This window comes from Humulus lupulus, chromosome X, assembly GCF_963169125.1.
Source record: "Humulus lupulus chromosome X, drHumLupu1.1, whole genome shotgun sequence".
NCBI lineage: Eukaryota > Viridiplantae > Streptophyta > Magnoliopsida > Rosales > Cannabaceae > Humulus > Humulus lupulus.
In genome coordinates, this window is record NC_084802.1 from 210343998 (window position 1) to 210371475 (window position 27478).

At 34.7% G+C, this 27478-nt stretch overlaps 1 protein-coding gene across 1 annotated transcript; it reads left to right on the forward strand.

The window, feature by feature from the left end:
• The first annotated feature begins 1214 nt into the window (after window positions 1–1214).
• Window positions 1215–27478, forward strand: LOC133806695 (uncharacterized). The gene is made up of 3 exons (XM_062244790.1): window positions 1215–1356; window positions 1427–1855; window positions 27449–27478. The coding sequence occupies exons 2-3, from the start codon at window positions 1484–1486 to the stop codon at window positions 27476–27478; spliced, it is 402 nt and encodes a 133-aa protein (XP_062100774.1). The 5' UTR covers window positions 1215–1356; window positions 1427–1483.

A 27478-nucleotide genomic window follows, 5' to 3' on the forward strand; every position in this document is an offset into this window, starting at 1 on the left:
AAAAAAGCCTTCTTCTGGACAGACGGTCTGTCCCCGTCTCGATACTACTCATTCAGGCGAATTCGTAAGTATTCCAGTTTTCTTTATCTTTGTGCTCGAGATTTTAGCTGTTAGATCCGTACTTAGTTGAAATGTGTCTTGTCTTTCAGCCAATTTTTAGCGTCCCACTCCTGACGAGACAATGAAGGGGCATAGAGAGGCCCTGCTCCAACTCCCTCATGGCAGGAGGTCTCTCTTGTACCTTTTACATGAGGACAAGCTCCGAGCTTGCGAACTTTTGGGAGAGGGCCAGTCCACCTCTGACTGGTCCAATAAAAAGTATGAACATTGGGAGCAGGTGTCTTTGCCCACAGGCGTCCTCCCTCTGAGGAGAGAGGCGAGGCCCCCACTTCCAGTTCGTAGCCGGAGTCCGCCATCGGGGAACGAGACCAATGACGAAGCCTCGAGCTCAGATTCGGATGAAGGTAAAGCCCTCCATACCTCGAGAATGTGGTCCCCCACCTTACTAAGGCATAAGCCCAATAGGTTAGTCTCGTGCCCATATGATAAATACCACTTCTACATATGGAGTTGAGTAGACGACTGTGTTCATAGGTTTGATAGTGGGCTCGGGAAGTATGACACCATGTATACTTCGGACGAGGTGCGGAACGGGATAGTTGTCCAATACGGGACCAACGATTATAGGGACCTTTCGAGGTTGTCACCCACCTATAGGGAAGGTACTCCCCCTGCTTCTTCTGAAGATGGGGGAATTTCATGGTCCCCGAGCTCTAGTTCGGGGAAGAGTTCCAGTTAGGTCTTTTCTTTACTTGGTTTTTTTTTTTTCTTTCCAAGCTTATTATCGTTATGTCTAACTTCGATTGGAACTGCGCAGGTGCCATGGATCCCGATCTCGACACTGTGCTTTTTAGCGATGATGGAGCCGGAGCTCAGAAGGGTAAACGCCCGAGAGCCTCGCGGAGGCCCGACCGACCATCCAAAATCCCCAAACGCCACGAGAAAACCCCAACGACTCAGACTACTGCGAGCACAACCGAGGAGCCAATTGTCCAGGCTGATGCGTCTGGGTCAACCACGCCTGTTTCGCTTCCTCCGACCGACACTCAAATAACAGTCGGTCGGCCCCCGAAGAAACCTTCTGTCTCCAAGGTTCAACTGCCGATGGCCCGAACTCATATTGAGGAGTTCGTGCTTGATGGCGCCGCTGGGACCCAAGGGGCTGTGCTCAGCTCGGACGTCCTCTCTCGGGTGGGTCAGAGCTTTTCAGGCTTTGGCGCCGACCATTGGGACCTTGTGCACAAGGCCTCGGACTGTAATACTCTTTATGATAAGAGTATCGAACTTACTGCCGCGGTAGCCTTCGCAACTCTCCTTTAACTGTTTGTGTCTCAGCTCGCGATCTAATTCGTTCTTTGTATTTCAGGCCCTTGTCGTTTCAGCACAGCTTAACTATAAGCTGACTAACGAGGTGCACACGAGCATGTCTCTGGCCCAAAAGTCGAAGGATCTCCAACTTAAGATGGCTGACGAACTCAAGGACTCGAAGACCGAACTTGAAAAAGTGAAGACCCGTCTCGTAGAGCTGGAGAAGACGAAAGCCGAGCTTGAACAGGCAAAGACTCGTCTTGCCGAGCTTGAGAAGGCCAATGCTAAGCTCAAGGAGGATAAAGCTGCTACCTTCGACATCATGGAAAGCGAGAAGGCCCGCCTCCTGGACGAGTTTAAAGAGCAGAAGGAGAAGGCGATCGACCAGGCCATGTACAAAATTTGGGTTGATAATGCCGACCTCGACACCAGCTTCCTGGGTCCTCTCGAGGCCAAGTATGTAGAGCGGTGGAATGCCCGTCTTGAGGCAAGAGAAGTTGCTCGAGAGGCTGCTCAGGAGGATAGTCATGCTATTCGTCCTGGGGAGTCCGGTGCTACTGATGCTGAGAAGGCCAAGGAGACTCCTCCTTCTTAAATCTGATCTCGGGGAAATCATTTATTGGGGCTGCGTTCCCTTATTTTTGTAATTATTTTAATTTATGCCCACAGGGCTGATACAATTTATTTTAATATCAACTTATATATGCTTTACATTTCTCGGCTCGAAATATTTTGCACATTTTATATTGATGAATCATTTATGTTTATTTATTCATACAAACATAGTGTGGATTTAGGCTCGAAACTCGATGCATTCATGCATAGTTTGTTCAAATTATCCGCTTCCGACCTCGTTATTCATCAAAGTCGGATATTACTTTAACCATGAACCCGAAAGTACTTATATGGTATGCAATGTGAATGGTTTAGTTATATCTTTTTTTGCTTAGTTACTTTTCCTCGTCCTCGGTTTTTACTCCAAGGTTAAGAGTTCGAAACTATTTTTCTTTAAGATATTCCAGCCTCGATCTCGACTTATCCCAAGGTAGGTTTAGGTTCCTTCTTATCGTCGATTAGTTTTTTGGCTGGTTTGTTCCAAACCTGTTAAGTTTGCACATCTGGTTAACTCCAAACGTTTTCTGTTTTTGATAATTCGGTTATGTCCGAACTATCTAAGCTCGCGTATCTGGTTATATCCAAATACTTTGTATTTTTGATAATTCGGTTATGTCCGAACTATCTAAGCTCGCGTATCTGGTTATATCCAAATACTTTTATGTATTTGATAATTCGGTTATGTCCGAACTATCTAAGCTCGCGTATCTGGTTATATCCAAATACTTCCAAATACTTTTATGTATTTTTTATTTTTCAAGCTGATGGTGTATATACTAATGATGCCCCCTTAATATCCTATGAGTGTGACCATAGGTTATTAAATTAAGAGAGATTGCAAAAATAAAAAGAGATAATATATTGAACGAAATAGATCTTTATTTGATGGAATTCAAAAGCAAACAAACTAATACAGATAGAATATCATGGTTATAGGCAACACTTTTCCTACACTACTGATAGTAAGGTCTAAGGTGTTCGCCATTCCATGCTCGTGGTACCAGGCTCCCGTCCAATCTCGCAAGTTTGTACACACCGAGACGGATGATTGACTCTATCTGGTATGGTCCTTCCCAATTCGGCCCGAGCACCTCAGCTGCTAGATCTCGTGTTGCCAAGAATACGCGTCTCAACACCAGATCTCCCATTCCGAACTTTCGATCTCGAACCCTCTTGTTGAAATACCTAGTAGTTCGTTGCTGGTAAGCAGCGTTTCTCAACTGAGCCTCTTCCCTCTTTTCTTCAATCAAGTCTAAGGTTTCCTCGAGCTGAGTGTGGTTTGAACTTTGATCGTAAATCTGAGGTCGGATCGTTGGGATTTCGACCTCGATGGGCAACATTGCCTCGCAGCCGTATGCTAGAGAGAACGGGGTATGCCCTGTTGATGTTCGGGCTGTGGTCCTATATCCCCAAAGGACTTGGGGCAATTCTTCGGGCCACCGTCCCTTCGCTTCCTCCAACTTTTTCTTCAGAGAACTCTTGAGAGTTTTGTTTACAGCCTCGACCTGGCCATTCGCTTGAGGGTGGGCTACTGATGAAAAACTCTTTATTATGCCGTTCTTTTCACAAAAGTTGGTGAACAAGTCGCAATCGAACTGGGTTCCATTGTCGGATACGATCTTCCTTGGTACCCCATATCGGCACACGATGCTTTTTACCACGAAATCAAGGATCTTTTTTGAAGTTATAGTCGCCAATGGTTCAGCCTTCGTCCACTTTGTGAAGTAATCCACGGCGACCACAGCATATTTTACTCTGCCTTTACCAATCCAGAGAGAGCCTATGAGGTTGATGCCCCATACCGCGAAAGGCCATGGGGAAGTCAACATGGTCAGCTCGTATGGTGGAGCTCGGGGTATCGTGGCGAATCTCTGGCATTTGTCGCATTTCTTCACGTACTCGAAAGAATCCGTTTTGATGGTTGGCCAGAAATATCCTTGGCGTATGATCTTCTTGGACAGGCTATGCCCCCCCCGGTGTGATCTCCGCAAAATCCTTCATGAATTTCTTCAATGATCTTCTTAGCTTCGGGAGGGGTCATGCACCTAAGTAACGGCATGGAATATCCCCTTCTGTATAGCTTCCCGTCCAAAATGGTGTAACGGGGAAGTTGATACATCAACTTTCGAGCCTGGTTCCGATCTTTTGGAAGGACTCCATTTTCGAGATAATCAACTATTGGGGTCATCCAGGTCGGCTCTGTTTCGATCATACACACATCTTCCTCTTCTGGCTTGTTAATGCTAGGTGCTGATAGGTGTTCTATGGGTACAACATTCAGCTCTTCATTTTCGGTGGATGTGGTGAGTCGAGCTAAGGCATCTGCATTTGAGTTCCGTTCTCGGGGAACTTGTTCGATTGCGTAAAACTCGAAACACTCCAATGCAGATTTTGCCTTCTCCAGATAAGCTGCCATTCTTGTACCACGAGCCTGGTATTCTCCTAGGATTTGATTAACCACGAGCTGGGAGTCACTGTAGCAATGTATAGCTCTAGCTTTGAGCTCCTTTGCTATACGAAGTCCCGCGAGTAAAGCCTCGTATTCGGCCTCATTATTTGACGCTTTAAAGCCAAATCTTAAGGCAGAATGAAATCTGCTCCCTGCGGGGGTAACCAAAATGACCCCTGCCCCCGCTCCATTTTCATTTGATGAGCCGTCGACGTAAAGTTTCCACAGCTCGTGGGCCGTGGTTATTACCTCGTCGTCGGCTATTCCAGTACATTCCACTATAAAGTCCGCCAATGCCTGTGCCTTAATGGTCGTTCTTGGGTGGTAGGTGATCTCGAACTGTCCGAGCTCAACAGCCCATTTAAGAAGTCGACCTGAAGCTTCTGGTTTAGACAAGACTTGCCTAAGCGGTTGATCAGTCAGCACATGGATGGGATGCGCTTGAAAGTAGGGGCGGAGTTTACGAGATGAATGAATTAAACTGAGCGCGAGTTTCTCCATCAACGGGTATCTTGACTCTGCCCCCAGTAATCTTTTACTGATGTAGTAAACGGGTCTTTGCACCTTCTCTTCTTCTCGAACGAGCACCGCGCTTATCGCGTGTTCGGTGGTTGAAAGGTATAGGTACAGTATTTCTCCCATTTCAGGTTTTGACAGGATGGGTGGTTCTGCAAGGTGCTTTTTGAGCTCCTGAAAAGCCAGCTCGCATTCCTCCGTCCATTCAAATTTCTTACCTCCTCTTAATAAGTTGAAAAATGGAAGACCACGGTCCGTAGATTTCGAGATGAATCTGCTTAGGGCTGCCATCCTGCCAGTCAAACTTTGGACATCTTTGTGCCTCCGAGGTGAGGGCATGTCAATCAGGGCCTTGATCTTGTCGGGGTTAGCCTTGATTCCACGAGAGTTTACAATAAAGCCCAGAAATTTTCCTGAAGACACCCCAAAAGTGCACTTCTGAGGATTTAACTTCATGTTATACTTTCTGAGCACGCCGAAGCACTCTTCGAGGTCATCAACATGGTTCTTGTTGAGTTGAGACTTGACAAGCATGTCATCAACATAAACCTCCATGTTGTTCCCTATTTGTTCTGAAAACATCATGTTTACGAGCCGCTGGTATGTGGCTTCAGCATTCTTGAGCCCGAATGGCATGACATTATAGCAGTATAGCCCTTTATCCATGATGAAGCTCGTATGTTCTTGGTCGGGGGCATGCATGGGAATCTGGTTATATCCAGAATAAGCATCCATGAACGACATCAGGCCATGCCCCGCCGTGGCATCCACGAGCTGGTCAATCCTTGGTAACGGAAAACAGTCTTTTGGGCAAGCTTTGTTGAGGTCTGAGTAGTCAATACAGGTTCACCACGTCCCATTGGGCTTTGGGACCAACACCGGATTGGCTACCCAGTCAGGGTAAAAGGCATCCCTAATGAATCGGTTTGCCTTTAACCTGTCAACCTCTTCCTTTAGTGCTTTCTTTCTGTCTTCGTCCAGCTGTCTTCACTTTTGTTGCTTCGGGGGGAAGCTTTTGTCTATGTTCAATGCGTGGCTTGCTATATTCGGGCTTATCCCCACCATGTCTGAGAGTGACCACGCGAAGACATCCTGGTTTTTCTTCAAAAAGCAAATTAATTGCTATTTTGTCTCATCTTGGAGGTGTTTTCCGACCTTCACCTTCTTCGAGGGATCAGCTTCCTCGAGCTGAATTTCTTCGAGCTCCTCTAAAGGTTCGAGGTCAACTTTCTCCTCAATCCTTGGATCAATCTCTTTGTCAATCTCTAAGACCGTTCCGTCTTTGTTTTGTATGATGACGAGTGCTTGTGCGCTCGTCTGTTTCTTTCCTCTCAAGGAGATGTTGTAGCATTCCCTCCCTGCTAATTGGTCTCCTTTCAATGTCCCGACTCCGCTAGGGGTTGGGAACTTAAGGGCCAAATGCCTTACTGATGAAACTGCCCCCAGCCCGACCAGGGCGGGTCTCCCGAGCAGCACATTGTAGGCTGATGGTAAGTCTACTACCACGAACTCCATCATCTTGGTTGCCGAGACTGGGTAGTCTTCCAAGGTCACGGGGAGCTCGATGGATCCCATGCAGGCGGTTCCTTCTCCTGAAAAACCATACAAAGTAGTTGCACACGCTTTCAGGTCGCGAAGGGAGAGTCCCATCTTCTCGAGGATTGCTTTGTAAAGAATGTTGACTGAGCTCCTATTATCTATGAGAACTCGGTGGACCCTTTTGTTGGCCAGCTGAAGAGTAATGACCAGCGGATCATGGTGAGGGAACTGGACATGGGATGCGTCTTCCTCGGTGAAGGTTATTGGTTGTGTCTCAATCCTCTGGCTTTTTGGAGCCCTAGGTTCGGGTTCATAAGGAGACCCGTCCCCAGTCTTCAGCTCGTTAACATATCTCTTTTGGGCGTTCCTGCCCACTCCTGTGAGATGAGGCCCTCCTGAGATGGTTATTACATCCTCTCCATCTATCGGCGGGGGCCTGTCTTCTTCCCGAGCTCGGGAATTATTGTTTTGTGTCGTCGGAGGCGCGGCTACTCTCTGGCTCGCGGCTGCCTGACTAGTACTCTGGTTTTTGACATATTGCCGGAAGTAACCTCTCGAGATCAATCCTTCGATCTCGTCCTTCAGTTGTCGACATTCATTGGTTGTATGGCCGGTGTCTCTGTGAAATCGGCAATACTTACTGGAGTCCCTCTTGGATTTTTGATTTCTCATCGGGTCCGGACGCCTAAAGGGGACCTGGTTTTCATTAGCCAGGTATATGTTCTCCCGAGATTCATTGAGCTCGGTGAATACTCTATACACGGAGAAATATCTCTCCCCTTTCTTTTTCTTTCCTCCCTCGGCTTCGGGGTTACTTCCTTCGTTCTTTTTCCTCTTGGAGGGGTTCTCCGTGACAGGCTTTGGAGCTGCTGGGTCCGCCAAGGTTGAGGCAGAGTTGATGTTTATCGTTGTAGTTTCGGACTGGGAAGTCGCATTGAGCGTCGACCTCGCTTCCTTTACATTGACAAACCTCTGCGCTCGTCTGTTAAACTCGGTTATGGACCTTATTGGTTTCCTTTGCATGTCGTCCCAGAGGGCACTTCCCGGCATTACGCCGGCTCGGACAGCCATTAGGTGCCCACTGTCATCCACATCCCGAGCTCGGGCGACTTCCAGATTAAACCTTGTTAAGTAACTTTTTAGTGTTTCGCCCAGCTGTTGTCGGACGTTAGTCAAAGTGGATGCCTCTGGTCTGACCCCCATCATTGCTCTGAATTGCTTCTTAAAGTCTTTAGACAACTTCTCCCAAGAAGTTATCGAGTGTCTCTTGTATTTTTCGAACCAATTTTTGGTAGGTCCTGTCAATGATGCTGGAAACAACATGCACCTGAGCTCGTAACCCACGTTACTGGCTCTCATGATGGTGTTGAACGTGCTCAGGTGACTACATGGGTCGGTCTTTCCTTCAAACGTTGGGACGTGAGGGATCCGAAACCCTTGAGGAAATGGAGTATTGGAAATATGAGGAGCAAACGGTTCGAGCTCCTCGTCAGAGTCTTCATATCGATCATTCCTTTGCTCGTTTTTCAAAAGCTTGAAAGCCTTTTCAAGCTGGTCAATTCTTTCTTGGACTGGGTCTGCAAAAGGCACTGTCTGGAATCGGCTGTCATCGATCACAATCCCAGGCTTGCGCCTCCGCAAGGGATCTCTACGCCTATTCAAACGATCCCTCAAGTCTGGATTTTTTTGGTCTCCATTACCCCGACTCTGATTCAGGTGATTTCGCAGGTCGGGACGATTTTTGCGGCTTCCAGTATTCTTACGACCTCGGTCATGCTTACTGACCGACCTGGTATCTCCGGAATCATCACTGGTAAAACTCGTAGCTTGGTTATTTCGTGATGGATTCTTCCCACGTCGCCTCGTCTCCGCCGTGCGAGACCGAGACGTTTGACTTTTCTCAGATGGGGCGCCTCTCCGCTCCTGGAAAGCCTCCCCATTTCCTTGTCTTCCCCCCGCATGCCCTTCGCCCTGATCTCGAACTGGTTGAGCGTTCCTGCGGGGGGGGGGGGGGGGCGAAGGATATCTTATGGGTGATGGAGGGAGCCGTATAGGCGACGGTGGCTGCCACCCATGTCGCGGCCTAGAGGGTCCAGAATTTGCCCGAGATGGGTCGGTCGCATTTGGTGCGCTCCCAGGTATCTGAGTCCGAGCCTCTGCAGGGGTTCGGTTATTCTCAGTTCCTGCAGGCACTTCCACAGGCGGGTTAGTCGGGGCCCGAGCCCGAGTACTCCTCTGGGGCCTAGGTGGAGCGGATGGCTCTGCTGGCGCCGGAGGTTGAGTCGGCCTCCTTGTGGCAGCGTCTTTTCGTGGACGCCCACGGGGTCTATGGGGAGGAACATGCACGTCCCTTGGAGGAGGGACTTGGTCTTCGCGCGGAGGCGGGGGCTGAGCCACCTGCGCCTCTGCGGCTATCCTTGTCAACTCCTCATTCCGTTTGTTGGCCTCTGCCAACAGCTGCTTCAATTGTCGGTTTTCAAGTTCCACAATAGGAACATACCACTCAAGATTGTAATACATATCCTCATCTCTTGGTGTTGGACTAGGCAGGTTTTCAAGTTCCACAATAGGAACATACCGGGTTCTCCATTGGCTGTTTTCTAGGACGTCTTGGGTAATTTTCTTCAGGTGTGTTCTGATTGTTGGTGGCCATGACTTTTTCAGGGATGAATGCTTAAGGCTCTCAATGAAAGCACCAAACTGTTGACGCCGTTTTTCGTCAACAGTGAAAGAAGAGCACGTAAACAATTACTAGTAATGGCCAATTAAAATATGACAATTCAAAACACGATTTTTTACGTGGTTCAGCAGTTAAATCTGCCTAGTCCACGAGTCTCTGTTATTAAACTCAAGATTATCTCTGAAAATTCTTAAGCATGAATTCTTCAGAGTTTTCTCTCCAGGTTCAGAATTTCGGTCCTTTACAATGGTGCATGACCTCTCTATTTATAGAGAAGGATGCAGAATACTATCCCACATATTTTGGGTAGTTACTCTTTTTGTATAAATAAATTAAATGGCTTTAAATGCCTGTAATCCGATATAAAATGAAACGTCCCCTGAAGACCAGGGGGCGTATAACTAATCGAATAATATCCCATGATTTTATGGGATTTACAATAATAAATGCAGAACACGTCCCTTATAGACAACACTTGTAGATATTCAAGGTCATTATCATATATCTCCAAGGCCTTATTCCCCCAAGTTTCTCATCAGCTTTCGAGCTAATGACATCTCCCGAAGTCACATGGCTTCGAGATCGTACGTGTGTCAGACTCGGAACCCCTGACCCGAGGTCATCCCTGAGGATAGATGCGTCTCGGGAGCTACCCTTCGAGATCGTGAACATTTCGAGGCCACCACATTCGAGGTCGTCTCAGTCTTGCGGGCTCGATATTTAGTCCTGGAGCATACTTCGAACTTTACGAGTTTATTCGCTGCGAATCCAGCTTTCGAGGTCACATTTAACATGGCTCGAAATCTGGGTATAACACCTTAACTCTAATTTTTTTTTCTCTCTAAATTCCAATTCATATCTCCAAATTTGATTGATTTACGAGTAAATAATATGCGAAGTTTTGGTAAAATTTGAAATGAATCTTATAATCTATATATATAAATGAGAGCTTCAAAGATATTATGTGACACTCTAAAATCTCTTCAAATCACTCTTTCTATTTTCTCATTTAATCTAATTTTTTTATTCATTTTCTAATTTCTAAAATATCTTAACAATTAAAAATATCAATATATATACATATTAATTTGATTAAAAATTTATTTAGTTTAAATATCTTAACTACTTATTTATTGAAAAATACTAAAAAAATTAATTAAAAATTACGTAATAATTTTCGATTATCTACATATCTATTTTTCTTATTATATTATAATTATGTTTTTTTTATTCCAAAGTGAATAGTTTTACAAAATATTTATATCTACATCTATATATAAATGAGAAGGTGACATCCTATATTTTTTACAATCTATTTTTACTATTTTGTGAGAATTTTATATTGTGTCCAAAAAAAATATATATACATACATATATACGTACATCAACCCTTCAACAAATGTAACCGAATTAACCAAATTAATACACATACTTATAAATACATTGATTCTAATATAGTCATACGTAACAGTAGTTATCCAATAATAATAGCATGAAAGAGATATCAATGAGAATGGTCACATATGGTTTAACTAAACAGTTGTCACAATTAGATTTTATTATATTATTATATAATTTTATAATTAACATTTTACAATCTAAAGTATCTAATTTTTTATTTTCTTTAATATTTTATTAATTTTTTCAGTTTTGACCCATAAAAGTATGCCGTTACAAAATAATATGTTGCTTTTGCAGTCAGTTCTCTTCCTTAGAAAGAGAACTACCTTGATATTGGTAAGAACATATAATACCTGAATATTAATGAGAATTAAAATTTATTATCGGGTGTTGAATCGCTTGAAGCTGTCATTTTTATTTAAAATTCTAATTATTATTATTTTCACTAAAGAATGTAAACTCTGAGTATATCGATTTACACTGTATATATGAATTTTAAAGAACCCACGTACCAAATTTTCAATTTTTCTTTTCGCTATGTAATTCAGTAAATATTAAATCTATATCTATATCTATATATATCTATATATATATAAATGAGAGTTTCGATGAGATTATGTGAGACTCTAAAATTTATTCAAAGCACTCTTTCTATTTTCTCATTTAATCTAATTTTTATTCATTTTCTATTTTCTAAAATATCTTAACAATTAAAAATATTAATATATATACATATTAATTTAATTAAAAATTTAATTTGCTTAAATATCTTAACTACTTAATCATTGAAAAATACTAAAAAAAATTAATTAAAAATTACATAATAGTTTTCGGTTCTTTATATATCTATTTTTCTGATTATATTATAATTATGTTTTTTATTCAAAAGTGAATAGTTTTACAAAATATTATAATTATTATCATCAATCATCAATATTTATAATTGTATTTTTCTCTTATTTGATATTTTACTAAGCTTGTGAAAATAAGATATTACTAATGGCATTCTTTGGATTTGTGATTTGTTTTCACTATAATAAATAAATATATTATAGATTGTAATTTTAGTGGACATTCCCGCAGCTACAAAAGATGCGGAGGTTGATATGAAACACAAAAAATTCTTTTTAGAAATAAGGAACACATTATGAATGAAAAATAATATTACTAAAAATAAAATAATGCACAACAACAAAAATAATAAATGTTTATTTAAATTATTTATGTTTTTTTTTAATTTAAATGTAATAGTTTTACAAAAATATATATTAACAACATGTATAATTTAATTTAAATTTGATTTATTTCAACGATGTATATTTTGAATTTAAATTTGATTAGATATTTCATTACAACAACTATTTAATTAAATTATAAATATAAGTAAACAATATTTTTTTCTCATTTTTTATATTACTTTTTTAATTTATAGCTATTAATTTATTAAGGAATTTTTTTGATCTATTTTGTCTATTCTCTTTTTTCTCATTTTTATTTTAATAAAAATTATAATAGATAAAAATATCTACGTATAATAATAATAATAATAATAATAATAATAATAATAATAAAATCTATCTATTTATATTTTAACTTTTTGACAAAATACATGATCCAAATGTTAACTTTTAACAATAAAATATTCAAACGGGTAATCAACCAAATTATATGTGGTTCAAATAATCTATCTTTACATTCCTATTTTTTAATTTTTGACAAAACACAAGGTCCACAAGTTAATTTAAAAAAAAATTAATGGTCAAAATTGGTAAACAACTAAAATACAAGGTTCAAAATGGTGTGAACCCTTATAGAAAACATAAATTATATATATTTATATAATTTACTTTTTATAAATAATTTTCAACCTTTTGAATAAATATATGATCCACAGGTTAATTTTTAAAAATAAACAATTAAAATGAGTAATCGGCCAAAATATATTGTTCAAATAATAGATTTATCTATTTCTATTTTAATATTTTGACAAAACTTGAGGTCTACAAGTTAATTTGTAAAAATAAAAGTTCTAATGGGTGATCGACTAAAATACAAGGTTCAAAATAGTGTGAACCCTTACAGAAAACAAAAATTATATAAATATATAATTTAATTTTCATAAGAAGTTTGAACATTTTAAATAAATACATGGTCCAAAGGTTCATTTTAAAAAACATAGGATCAAAACGGGTAATGAGCAAAAATACAGTGTTCAAATAATCAATCTATCAATTCCAATTTTTATTATTTTGACAAAACACGAGATCTAAAAGTTAATTTTTAAAAATAAAGACTTCAAACAGGTAATTGGCCAAAATAAATCTTACACAAAATATAAATTTTCTTATACATAATTTAGACTTTTTATAAAAAGAACTACGCAAAACGTATAATAAAAATAAATAAAAGTAAATGTACAACAAGCTTTTTGAACTTTGTTTTCAGTACTTTAAAATTTGTTAGAATTTTTCAAAAATCTACAGGAGGTTCGCTATACAATTACAGTGAACACCATCATGAAATAAAAAATTATGGTCAAGATGTCTTCACGTGTCTATATAAAGAACATGTTGTATGAGTATGGTCAAAATGAATCACCACCCCACAGTCTCTAAAAAATATTTTAAAATATATATGTTTTAATAATTACAAAAGACTGCGCGGAGCGCGGTTATATTTTCTAGTTATGATATAAAAGTCTATAATCTCTTTCAATAATCCTTCCCTTTTTCGGAGGAGATATGAGTAAATAGAATAAAAAAAATCTAAATTAAAAAATTTAATATATGTATATGTATATGTATTGTAATATCTTTTAGTAGCAATAGTATATATAACAACTTATCAAACTGTCAATTTCTAAAACTAACAAGTATGAATAATGTCACTGATCAATAACATATTCGCACATTTAGGAAGTTACCATACAAAGTAAACAATAATCATGTCTAGAAATCTAATTCATCAAATCTAAATGAACTAAGCGGTCTCTATACATAAATGAACTTAATAATAAGAAGCAAAAAACCCTTAAAACTTGGCTTTATAGAATTAAGCTACTAAAGTTCCATTTGTTTCTAAGCTCAAATAATCAACAAATCAAAATCTGGGATACTGTCATTGCCTTGACAATAATGTGACAAGTCAATTGAAGCAATTTTATCTGGCAAAAACATAAATAATACCTATAAAGTTCGTCGTGAGATATATTTTAAATGACAATGTCAAAATTGAAAAATGTCATACGATTTTTTTTAAATAAAATGAGAGTTAAGAATTTCTCGAAAATCTACAGAAGTCTCGCTGTATAATAAACATTATTATGAAAAAAAATTACAGTCAAGACGCCTTTACGTATCCATATAAGGAGCATGTTGTATGGGTATAGTTAAAATGAGTCTCTTACACACAATCTCCAAAAAATATTTAAAAATATATATTTTTTAATCATTACAAAAAAACTGCACGAAGCGCGTCTATATTTTCTAGTAATTGTTAATTTAGAAAATGAAATCTGTTTACATAAAAAACTTGGACACGTTATTAATAGACACGTTCATGTTTTATCCAAAATAAATAAATAATATTATGACAAATTATTTTATTTATTTATTTCTTAGAATGATATATGTATCAATAGCAATATATAATTTTGAATAAAGAAATAATTAAATATTATATCTAACACAATATTTAATATTACACTCCCATACACATATGTTATATAAATAAATATTAAAAAGTGATTAATCGACTTTAATGAGTTTTTTCAACACAACTTTAATGAATATTTATTAACAATATAATTTTTATTATTATGCTAAATTTAATGTTATGATGTAATTTATGCTAAATTTGGTAAAAAAAATTTGTTCTATTATGGAAATATAGTATTGTCACATAAATTTAACATTGGATTGGAGCAAATACATTCCATTAGTATGGCTGATAGATAAAATTTGTATATTATTTTTATATTAGTTGTATACTACTAAAAAGAACAAAAAAATAATAATAAAATAAATCTCATTTAAGATTTTAATTAATAAAAAAAATGGAAGAAAATTTGTTATTATTACCAACCCAAAAGTCATGTTCTTTATTGGGTCAAAATTTCTTTTGTTTTCCAATGAATGAAAGATACAACATTATTGGCAACTAAAATTCTAATATTGCAAATAATTTTTTTTATTATAATTAATAGTGGTGTTTATTAGGCGGACTGGTCGAGTTATGGGGGATGTTTACACATCCAATGTGAAGAAAAAAAAAAAGTTTGAATCCGCCCAATCTACTTTATTCATTCATTTTTATTAATTTAGTTATTTTGCTTGTATAATTATTAAATATGATTTTATAGAGTAACATTATTAAAAGCTTGAAGATTAAAAACAAAAAAAATAGATATATTTTATGTTTATCCAATTCAATTCACACTATTTTGCTTATAGTAGATTTAATCCGCACTAAGTGTGGATTTTAAATTTTGGATCTAATCTAGTTTGCGCAACAGATTAAATCAAGTTTGCATAATTGCGGATTTATTTTAGATCGATTATTTTTTTAATATTAAATTATTTAATAGTTCAATAAAATACATATTTTTTTTTCTCAAATCACCAAAATCTCTTAAATACCTAAATAATGAAAATAATATATCCCTTTAAATTTAAATCTCTAACAACAAAATAAAGTAAGCTCCAATAACACATAACTGCACCTTAAGTCTCCAACAACAAATTAAAATAAATAAATAAAACATAGTAAGCTTCAAACTCAAACAGCACAGAGAGCAAGCTCCAACAATACCAAAACAACAAGCTCCACGAACTCCTAACAAGAAATAAAAAAAAAATAGTCAAATGATATCACTAACCGTGATCAACTTAATGAAATACATAATTGTATAGTAGTGTTAAAATACTACCTTATCTCCAAAGATTCACTCTCTTAATCAATCAAGTTTAATTTCAGTGACACCTTTCAAGATTGTCAAGATTTCTACACATATGTATATAAAAAAGAAGATAAAATTGAACTCAATATTTATGAGTATAATACAATTAAGTATAATTTAATAATCATATTACTTTCTTCAAGACTTTCAACTTCTTCCAATGAATGTTTGACTTTCATTGGAGTCAATTGGAGATGGAGTGTCCATTCATTTTAATACTTTTACACAATCATCACTATCTATCTTTATCTACATACTTGGACAAAATCAAATTGCAATCTATTACAAACATAACCCTAACCTCATTTAAGAATCAAATAATTTTCAAAAAGAAAACAAAAGTTATTCAAGCTAAATGAGTATTGTGTGGGATGCGCTGCACAACTTCGCTGGTTTGTCCAGAGGTGGCACAGTAGAGCATTGTGGGGAGAGCTACACAAATTCAGTGGAGAAGAAAGATTGCAAATAGAAATGGGTATGGGGCGGCTTGTGAAGAAAGAAACTTATATTTGATTTTTTTTTATCTAAATTAAGTATAAGGTACTATTTTGATCAAGTAATAAGATTGATCGGAGATTGAAGAGAAGAAGACACAGTGGGTAGAGGGGAGAAAAAATGGTTGATGACTCAATGGAATTCAAAGAAAGATTTATGCGTCTAGAAAGAAACTAGATTTGTTTTAGATTTTGTATTTTTTAATAATTTCATATATACATATATTAGTTTTTTCTTTTTAAAAAATATGTATACATATATAGGTTTTTTTAAAATATTAATTATATATATTTATAATTTTTTAAAGGGAAAATACCATTTTGGCCTCTTTGGTTTTTCTGAATACGCGATCGGCCTCTGTGTTTTGTTAAACGACAATTCAGACTCTGTGTTTTACAAAATGGATCAACATAGTATCCTAGACCCGATTTTGGTCAAAATATTTTCAATTATAAGATCAATTCTTGGATCGTTAGTGATGCGATTGGTTCAGAGAAGCAGAGAAAGTGGTCGATGAGCTGAGAATGAAAGATTATATTTGAATTGTTTTTACCTAAATTGGGTATAATGTACTATTTTGATCCATTTTGCAAACACACATGGTCTGAATTGTCATTTAACAAAACACAATGGTCGATCGCGTATTTAGGAAAAATACAGGGACCACACTGATATTTTTCATTTTTTAAATATATATAAATAGGTGTGGATTGTATTCGATCGATTACTTTGGGAGGTGAAATTATATCTAATTCGCACAAGTGCAGATACCCACACTTTACAGATTGGATTGGATTAGAACGTGTGAATTGGTTTAGATTAGGTATGTTGACCCTGATTTTGGTCAACTGACACGGAGTCAGAAATGCTTGATGTGGACAGATATGTTGAAATGAGTATGATGACAAAAACAATAAAACACACAGGAATTTATAGTGGTTCGGCCCCAGAATCTGGTAATAACCTACGTCCACTTTAGCTGTTATTGATATACGATTCAAATGAGTGATCAAAGAACTAGGTTTCAATGAGTTTCATCAACCTCTGAAGAACAAAAGAATATATCGAATGTGATAGCTCTAATACACTTGTAAAATTCTAATCTCAGATAATTAGAAAGCCAAAAGTCCCTTCCTTGAGCTATCTTTCTCTATTTATAGGCTCAAGGAAGATTACATTAATTTGTTACAGATATTCTTTCCTAATTAACCGGATAATCAGGAATTATTGGAGACAATCTCGGGATTGACTAAGATCTTGAATTATGCGGAATGTACGACCACGCTGGTCGTAGGAAAAGCTCAACTGCCTATGCTTGTAATATTTTACTGGTCGATACTCTAACAGAATTCTGCCAGGTGTCAGCCACGTGTTCAGACATCACTTGCCACGTCATCCGTGCCTGTTTTTTGGATAACAAGGTATTTTCTGAACAACCTTAAATTTTCTTATAAATTAGTTTAAATGTATTATGAAAATAATACTCTAAATTAATTGTTAAAATTATTTTAATTATGAAAAAATATTCATTGCATTGATTGAATAAACATTGAACATTCCTCAAAATAAATAATCATAATGTTATTTTTCTTGTTACAAATTTGAGTTGGGAGGGTTGCCAAAAAACTTGTAACAACCCTAATAATTAATAAGAAAAGTTAAAAAGAAGAAGAAGAAGAAGAAGAAGAAGAAGAAGAAGAAGAAGAAGAAGAAAGAATTCAAAACCAAGAATTCAACAACTATTCATCTTTTTTAAGCTAAAGTCAAAACTCAAATTTCTCATTTTCAAAATCTAAAATCTAAATCTCTTCTTTATTCATTTCTTCAAATCAAACTAAACAAACCAGAACAGAAAAAAATAGCTAAGCCTGCCTCAACCACCAACCATGTCCCTCGCGAAGCTCGTTGTCCTTAGCCCCGTCACTCACGAAGCCCTCCACAGGTATCATCTCAGCCCGTCAATTGCAAAGCCCCTCGTCACTCACGATGATTCTGCTACGTCGTCCATGTAGATCAACATCCCTGCGATGTCCTTCGTCGTCTGTACAGATCGCCACCCTTACGATATCCTTTGCCATTCGTACAGATTGCCATCTACGGTTGGGTGTTTATTCTGCAAGAAGAAGGGAAAAGAGAAAAGAATGAAGAATAAAAGTTAAGGGTTTTGATTATAAAATGTTTTTGTCCAACTGTTTGCTGACACATAATTTTTACTAATCAAAAGTCAGAGTTAACGGTTGGAACCTACAGAGTGCAAGACAAGGAAACATTTGGTATTTTTATTGTAATTTTTTTAAGTATTTTAAGTGTCAATCAAATGAAAGTTCCAATATATTAGCTACAAATTTCCTTATAATATATTATAAAATTACCATCCATTATTCAAAAATTCAAACACACATTTCACAAATAATATAATGTTAATCCATACGAACATACATATTTCCACATCAATCATTCAAAAATGCTTCACCTAAAAAAAAACGTTTTGCTCTAAGCTTTTTTATAGCATCCCTCACAGGACTTAGTCCTTTAGAGGTGGGTCCTAGCTTCAGGCCATGTGTCATATTAAGAGAGATGGAGCAATATTTTGTAACGAACTCTAATCAGTTATGGGAACCGGTTGACTAAAAGTCTTTGATGTGGCTGTAAAATGTGAGGGAATATGTGTCATTTTTTGTCCAAAAATGTGTTTTGTTGAGGGTTGTATGGTAAATCTATTATGAAGTTTGACATATTTATAGTAGTAGTTACGTAAACATATATCTAGGGCAATGTAATTTAAATATTGTGTTTGCATAACACAAAACAAGTACAACATAATAAAAATTAATATATATATATATTATGATTGTTTTGTGTATTAGTTTTGTATTAATTTTTTTTTTCGACAAGTTTTTTTTTTGTTAGTCTTATTTTTTAATTTTGGGATGATTGAATTACCATTAATTAGGTTTGAGAATATACTATAATGTAGAGCCATATGAATTGTGTATTTTAATTATTTTAAGTGTTCTTTTTATAAAATAAAAAAATTGTAGATGGTAGAATGTTTAACATCAATTATTTTTGTTAATATATTTGACAATAAAATTAATTAGGTATTTTTTTAACAGAAAAATTAATAAATGACAAAATGATTAGCATTAATTAAGTTTGCCAATGTGTTTGACTATAAGACAAATTATATTTTTTAAAGAAAGATGTAGATGATAAAATGTTTAGCATTAATTATTTTTGCCAACGTATTTGATAATAATATTAATTAGATTTAAAAAAAAAAATTGAAAAGGTTCCTCAAGGGATTAGTATTATCAAATAGTCTAAGAAGAGATAACATCATGAATACAAGTGGGAATAGAATTCAAAACCCCTTTAATACTAGTAATAGAATCCAACCATTAGATTTTAAAAAAAATCTTTGTAGATAGTAGAATGTTTAGCTTTAATTAATTTTGATGATATATTATTGACAATAAAATTAATTAGATGTTTATTAAGTTTTAAAAATGGTAGAATGTTTAACATTAATTAAATTTGGTAATGTATTTGATAATAACATTAATTAGATTTAAAAAAAAAATTGATGGTAGAATGTTTAACATTAATTATTTGTGTCAATGTGATTGACTATCAAATTAGTTAGTGATTTATTGTTTGCCATTAATTATTTTTGCTGATGTATTTGAACAATAATATTAATTAGATGGATGAATGTCATTAATTATTTATAGTTTTCTTGTGATTGATATATATTTTTATATAAACATACTACTTGTAAATATGATAGTACTTGTTAGCATGTATGTTGATTGCATACTGAAGTCATGGATGATGTCATATTTTCATAAGTGAAAATTTGACTGTTAATTAGGTCTGAAATACCCTATAATTAGTCAAGGATGCTATAAACTACTGCTTTTGGTGAGATCGATGATGATCAACACTGATTGGAGCCTTTCAAACACTTCAACATGGTGCAATTTTTTGTCCTATTGTGGGTGGCAGTTCCATCATTGATTAGATTCAAAATACTCAACAATTAGCTAAGGTTGCCATTAAATACTAAATCAAGACGTGATTGGCGTCAATCAATACCAATCGTAGCCTTTTGACCACAAAAGTCAACAAGAAAACTATTTATAAAATTGATTGATCTTAGAACACCACAAGTGAAAAATCAACAGTTAATTAGATTATTCAAAATACTCTATAATTAGCTAAGGTTGTCATAAGCTACTATATCGGGGTGGCGTTGATCATAGCTTTTGACTTAAATAATATAAGTATTAGTTTAGATTAAATTAAATAGGTTTTGCATGCATCACTTCAATTTTCAAATTAAAACTTAAAATTTAAAATTTAAAATTAAAACCTAAATAATAAAAATTTGATTTCGAAAATAATTATTTTTTGTAATTTTTTTATTCATTTAAAACTTTCCTAATCACCTTTTACTGCGACATAGGACCTATAATAAGGACAATTGTTCGAATAGGTAAGCCGATTTTTTTGTTTATCTTTTTTACTTATAATTTTATTTTATTAAAATCTTTATGATATGAGTTTGACAACAAAAAATAAGTTTGATTAATTTTTTTTATTTGTAAAATTGAATATTTATAAATTTAAAACCATTTAAACTAGTTTTATTATTTTTAATTGTTACCATTATATATGTATATACTTTAATAGATTTTAAAATTTATTAGTAAAACAAATAAGATTAATAAAAAAACAAATTACTTGCCCTCCGCCCAAAGAAAAAAAATGGCAAATGAGTTAAACTTATTTAGGACATGATTGGTTAGCGAGTATAAAATTATATTTTTGAAAAGTGTGATTATGAATTAAAAATCTTAATTTAATAAGTGAAATTGTTTATGAAAATATGATTGATTGCATTGTGTGTTAATTATTTTTACAAAACATGTGATTGGTTGATTAGAATTTCAAAACAATTTTCATTTTTTAGAAATTTTATTAGTCAGTTTTTATTAAGATTAATTTTATAATTTAACTACAAATTTTAGTTAATTAAAGTCTGTAATGATAAATTAAATTAAATTCATAATTTTTAATAAAAATCTCATAAATAGTTGTATTAATAATGTAAAACTGTATTAAAAATTTTCATACAAGTGAAAATATCCAAAATAGAAAAGCTAACAAGTTGTAGGTTGGTAGGGGTGAGTTGTGTATTTGACAAACTTTTAAACAGTAAATGATCATCCAACCATCTATTATGATTAAAAGAGAATCCAACAACTGACATCAAATGAGGGACTTAGTCCTTCAATTTGAAGTGAGAGATTGAAGAAATGCCCTTGTTCTAATAATATAATTATTGGAAAAGTTTGGAAAATGACACTATCTTTTACTGTACTCATGCAGTAAAATCCAGACCGCTCATGGTAGGGGTGCACACAGGTCGGGTTTTCAGGTTTCAGGTGCATCGGGTTCGGGTATTGTGGGTTTCGAGTGGAGGAAAGTTGTACCGAATCCGCTCCTAAATTTTCGGGTTTTGGGGTGATTTCGGGTTTCGGGTGAGATTGGTCCAAATATGGGCTTTGGGCCGAAAATGGGCCTTGGTAAAAAAATTTCAAAAATATAATTTTTTTGACATTTAAATTTTTTTTTTTGCTTTTCTCATGTTTTTTTAAACTTTGTTGTTAGTTTGGTAATGTCAATTTTTTACAAATTGGGCCTTGGTAATTTTTTTGTGAAAAAAATATTAATTTTTTCGAAAATTGAAATTTTTTTTAATTATGTTTGGGTTCGGGTTACCCCCAAACCCGTGTGCCCTTAATTTCAGAATCCGAACCCGACCCGAACCATGTCGGGTTCGGATCGGATTTCACCCGAATTTGACGAGTTTTGCAAAAATTCAAATTTTCGGGTTGCAGGTCAAGCGAATTTGCGAATTTTTCGGATAAAATGTTCACCCCTAGCTCATGGCGCACCCACACGATGAAAATTCCCACATATAATGAATATGAAAAGAAAGTAATTTTTGTTACCAAATATCGATGCTTATGATCTACAGTTTTGTCATTACTCCATATTACTAGCTGTTGTCTTTTTTTATTAACTCTTTCATTTTTTTTTTATCTTTCTAATTTCTAAAATCCAACTTTTTTTTAGTTGGGTGAATTTTTCAATTTAAATTTTGGAGAAGATTTTTGAAGTTTTAGTTTAGCATTAACTCAATAATATTTCATTTGTAATAAGAATTACATTCTCTTGGTTAGTTAATAATATTTAATTTACTATCTACAAAATTGAGATTAAAATAGCTTATACAAAATTAACATAACTAATTGCTTAAATGTCAGCCTAATGCAACTTGTTCTTTTCTAATTTTAGTTTTTACTGTGTTATATTTAGATTTTCTACTGGTTTTCTTTCATTATCAGTCGTAATGAATTATTTTCTATATAATTAAAAATATTGAAAAAAAAAATTTCTGCTATTAAAATTTTATATTTTCATATATTTTTAACAAAAATTCATACTAGTATTTATTTACATAATTATTATTCTATTTTAATTATTTTAGATGTGGGTCTAAAATAATCGCTATTATCAATACAAGTAATACTTGAATCCAATAATATCTACTTGGACCAATTTTGGACCACAAACACCATACCAAGAGGCATCCAACACCGATTAGACACTTCCAATACTCCATTTTACAACTATATTTTTAATAAAATATCTCATTTCTAATTTATGTACAATTATTTTATTTTTTACATTTAATTAATCATGCATTTAATATTTTATTTAAACTAAAGTAATAATTAATAATTTAGAGAATGAGATCTGTCTACATAAAAAACTTGGACACAGTATTATAGACACGTTCATGTTGTATCTATAATAAAAGTAAATAATATTATGACAAATTGTTTTATTTATTTATTTCTTAGAATGATAGAAGTATCAAACAATATATAATTTAGAATAAAGAAATAATTAAATATTATATCTAACATAAAATATTACACTCCCGTACACATGTAATTTATTAACAATATATATACATATACTAGATAAGATAAATATTAAAAAGTGATCAATCAACTTTATTGAGTTTTTTTTAACACAAATTTAATGAATATTTATTAACAATATAATTTTTATTATTATGCTAAATTTAATATTATGATGTAATTTATACTAAATTGGGAAAAAGGAAGCTACCTCCCCCAAAATGGAGGAGATTTAGAAGAATGTATAAAATGATTTCAGCACTCTATTTTTTGAATCTGATTGTCTTTGCACTATTAATATGGTTGATAAATGTATTATTAGCATAAATAAAAATTTGTATACTAAAAAATAACCAAAAAATAATAACAAAATAAATCTCATTTAATATTTTAATTAATAAAAAACAAAATTTGAAATCAGTTTTAAACAAAATTTATTATTATTACCAACCCAAAAAATTATCTTCTTCATTGGGTCAGAATTTCTTTTGTGTTAAAGATATACAGCATTATTGGCAGCCAAAAATCTAATATTACAAACAAAATTTTTCATTATAATTCATAGGAGTGTTTATCCGACGAGTGATTGAATTATGGGAGATTTTTACGCGTTCAATGTGAAAACCAGGTTGGTATATGCCGTAACTTGCCTAATAATAAAAAGTTTAAACTCGTCCAACCGACTTCATTCTTTTTTTTTTTATTAATTGATTTATTTTGTTTGTTTAATTATTAAATATAATTTTATAGAGTAACATAATTAAAAACTTGAAGATCAAAAAAAAAAAACTTTGTTTGTTTATCCAATCTAATCCGTACTATTTTGCTTATAGTGCATTTAATGTTTCAGATTTTGGATCCAATCCAATCCAATCTACAATAATGCACCTTGAATCTATTAGTTTAGATGGGTTACTTTTTTAATATTAAATTATTCAATACTTCACTAAAATGCATATTTTTTACACAACACCAAAATCAATTAAACACCTAAATATTGAAAATAAAATATCCCTTTAAATTTAAATATCCAACAAAAAAAATAAAGCAAACTCCAATAACACATAACTGCTCTGTAAGTCTCCAACAACAAATTAAAATAAATAAATAAAAACAGCAAGCTCCAAACCACAAACAACACAAATAGCAAGCTCCAACAACACCAAAACAACAAGCTTCAAAAACTCCTAACAAGAAATAGAAAAATAATAATTAGTCAAATGATATTGCTAACCGTGATCAATTTAATGAAATATATAATATATAGTATAGCAGTGTTAAAATGTTACATCGTCTCCAAATATTCACACTCTTAGTCAATCAAGTTTAATTTCAGCAACATCATTCAAGATTTCTACATATGTATACAAAAAAGACCATCAAAATAAACTCAATTTTCATGAGTATAATACAATCAAGTATAATTTAAAAATCATATATATTACCTTCTCCAAGGCTTTCAACTTCTTCCAATGAATTTTGAATATCTGACTTTCATTGGAGTAAATTGGAGATGGAGTGTTCATCTATTTTTATACCTCTACACAATTATCACCATCCATCGCCATCTACATACATGGACATAACAAAATAGCAATCTCTGACAAACATAGCCCTAACCCAATTTAAGGATTAAATAAATTTAAAATAAATAAAAAAATTATTCAAGCTAAATGAATATTATGTAAGGGTGCGCTACACAACTTCATTGGTGTGTCCAAAGGTGGCATAGGCGAGCACCGTGGGGAGGGCTGCTAAATATAAAACAATATTATGAGCATTAAATCCATAAATCAGATTCAAACAATATTACATGCTCATACAACAATCTAGGAACACATTTTATTTAGAACATTGAATTGAATATATATAGATGAAACATACCTGACATTGAGTCTCCAATGTTCATCCTTGAATCTCTCACGATCTACACAAAACAATATCAGAAAAGCAATACAAGAGAGAACTTATGGAAAGCAACCCTTACCAAACCATATGCCTCTGTATGTTTCCCAATAACATATATGTTCAATATATATGTCTCATATGCCTTCTTACCCTAAGGGGTATATTGGGCCTATTGGGCTTATATTATCAGATATGGTGGACTATGATTTAATGGGCCAACCTATAGTCTTTAGGGTGCTACCATGTGCCTCAATTGCAATTAGATTAATATTAACCATCCCATTATGGTCTTTAACTATTCGTAGGCACTCTAGAAAATGATTGTGATAATGTAATTATGTTTGTAATTATATTAGTCCATATAAAATTGTAACATTCTCCCACTTGGACAATATAATCAAACCACCATAATGTTGTCCATCACAAAAGGCAGTCTAATAAATCATATATAATATCATATCGATAGGATACATATATTATTTATGATTCGGTCTTGAAGACATTCAAAAACAATAACAATCATTAAACCAAACATGCATGTGGTACATTAATTTGAGACTATGCGCATTCATCTCCTTTTGTGCCTGTCCTTTCGATGAACAATAGTATATACTTATATAAACATATATATATACGTAACAACAACAATAAGAAGTGACTTCAATTATCATTATGCATGTTCAGAACAAAACACAAGCTATAAGCAATCCATACAAAATACTAGCATGTTCAATACATAAATAACAAAACTCCCACTGAGCTCAACAAGCTAGGCTCCTGACAATCCCATTCGGGCAACGTGTTCTGAAAACACACATATAGGTAAGCCTTTCATTAGTGGGTCTGCCAACATGCTAGTGGTAGGCATGTACTCAATAGAAATGAGGGACTCAGCGACTTTCTCTTTAACAAAATAGTACTTTATATCAATATGCTTTGAGCGAGAAGTACTCCTAGTGTTCTTAGAGAAAGCTACTGCTGCGGAGTTGTCACAATACAATTTCAGCGGCCTCGAAATAGAGTCTACAACACTCAATGCTGAAATGAAATTCCGCAGCCATATTGCTTGACAAGTAGCCTCATAACACGCCATATACTCTGCCTCCATCGTAGAAGAAGCTGTGAGTGTCTGCTTGACACTTTTCCATGAAACAGCTCCTCCAACCATCATATAAATGTAGCCTGAAGTGGACTTTTTATCATCCACGCATCCTGCATAATCGGCGTCACTGAACCCAACTATATCAAGAGTGTCAGCTCGCCGATAAGTCAACATATGATCCTTTGTACCCTGAAGATACCTCATGACTTTCTTAGCCGCTTTCCAATGGCTAAGACCAGGATCACTCAAGTATCTACCCAACACGCCGACAACAAAAGCAATATCAGGGCGTGTGCATACTTGAGCATACATCAAGCTACCAACCAATGACGCATAAGGGATGACTTTCATTTCATCTCTCTCTTTATCATTTTGTGGACATTGGGCCTTTGAGAACTTATCACCCTTCACTATCGGTGCCTTCCCAGGAGAACATGCATGCATATTGAATCTTTTCAAGATCCGATCAATGTAAGTCTTCTGAGACAATGAAGAATACCATTAGCCCTATCCCGAAGAATCTGAATCCCAAGCACATAGGAAGCCTCACCAAGATCCTTCATATCAAAATGGCTAAACAAAAGTTGTTTTGTCTCAGACAACAGATCAGAATTATTAGATGCAAGCAGGATGTCGTCAACATACAATACTAGAAAAATGAAACTGCTTCCACTAACCTTCATGTATATACATTAATCTACAACGTTCTCCTTGAAGCCATTTGCAGTGACAATCATATCAAACTTGAGATACCACTGCCTTGATGCTTGTTTAAGCCCATAGATAGACTTTCTGAGCTTGCAAACCATGTGTTCTTTGCCAGACTTCTCAAAACCAATAGGTTGAGTCATGTAAACATCTTCAAATAAATCTCCATTCAAGAAAGCAGTCCTTACATCCATTTGATTGAGTTCTAGATCAAAATGAGCAACTATAGCCATAGTAATTCGCAACGAATCTTTCGTGGAAACAGGTGAATATGTTTATTTGAAATCAATACCTTCTCTCTGGCTATAGCCTTTAGCCACAAGCCTAGCCTTATACCTTTCCACTTGCCCATTCGAGTCACGTTTGATCTTATACACCCATTTGCATCCAATGGGTTTGCAACCTTTGGGTAATTCAACCAACTCCCAAACTTTATTTTGTGACATAGAATTCAACTCATCTTTCATTGCATCCATCCACAACACAGATTGAGGACTATTCATAGCTTCTTGATAGGTAACTGGCTCAAAAGTGTCTCCTACATCAAACTCATGTTCCTGTAAATAGACAAGGTAGTCATTAGGAATAGCAGACCTGCGGGTTCTCTGTGATCTTCTCACCATAGCTTCATCATCCCCAATATCAAGATTTTCACCTTGGTCTTGATTTTGAGGTTCATCATGAGTTTCTATCGGAATCTGTTCAATCACAGGGTCATTATCAGGAGCGGAAGCGGAAGTAA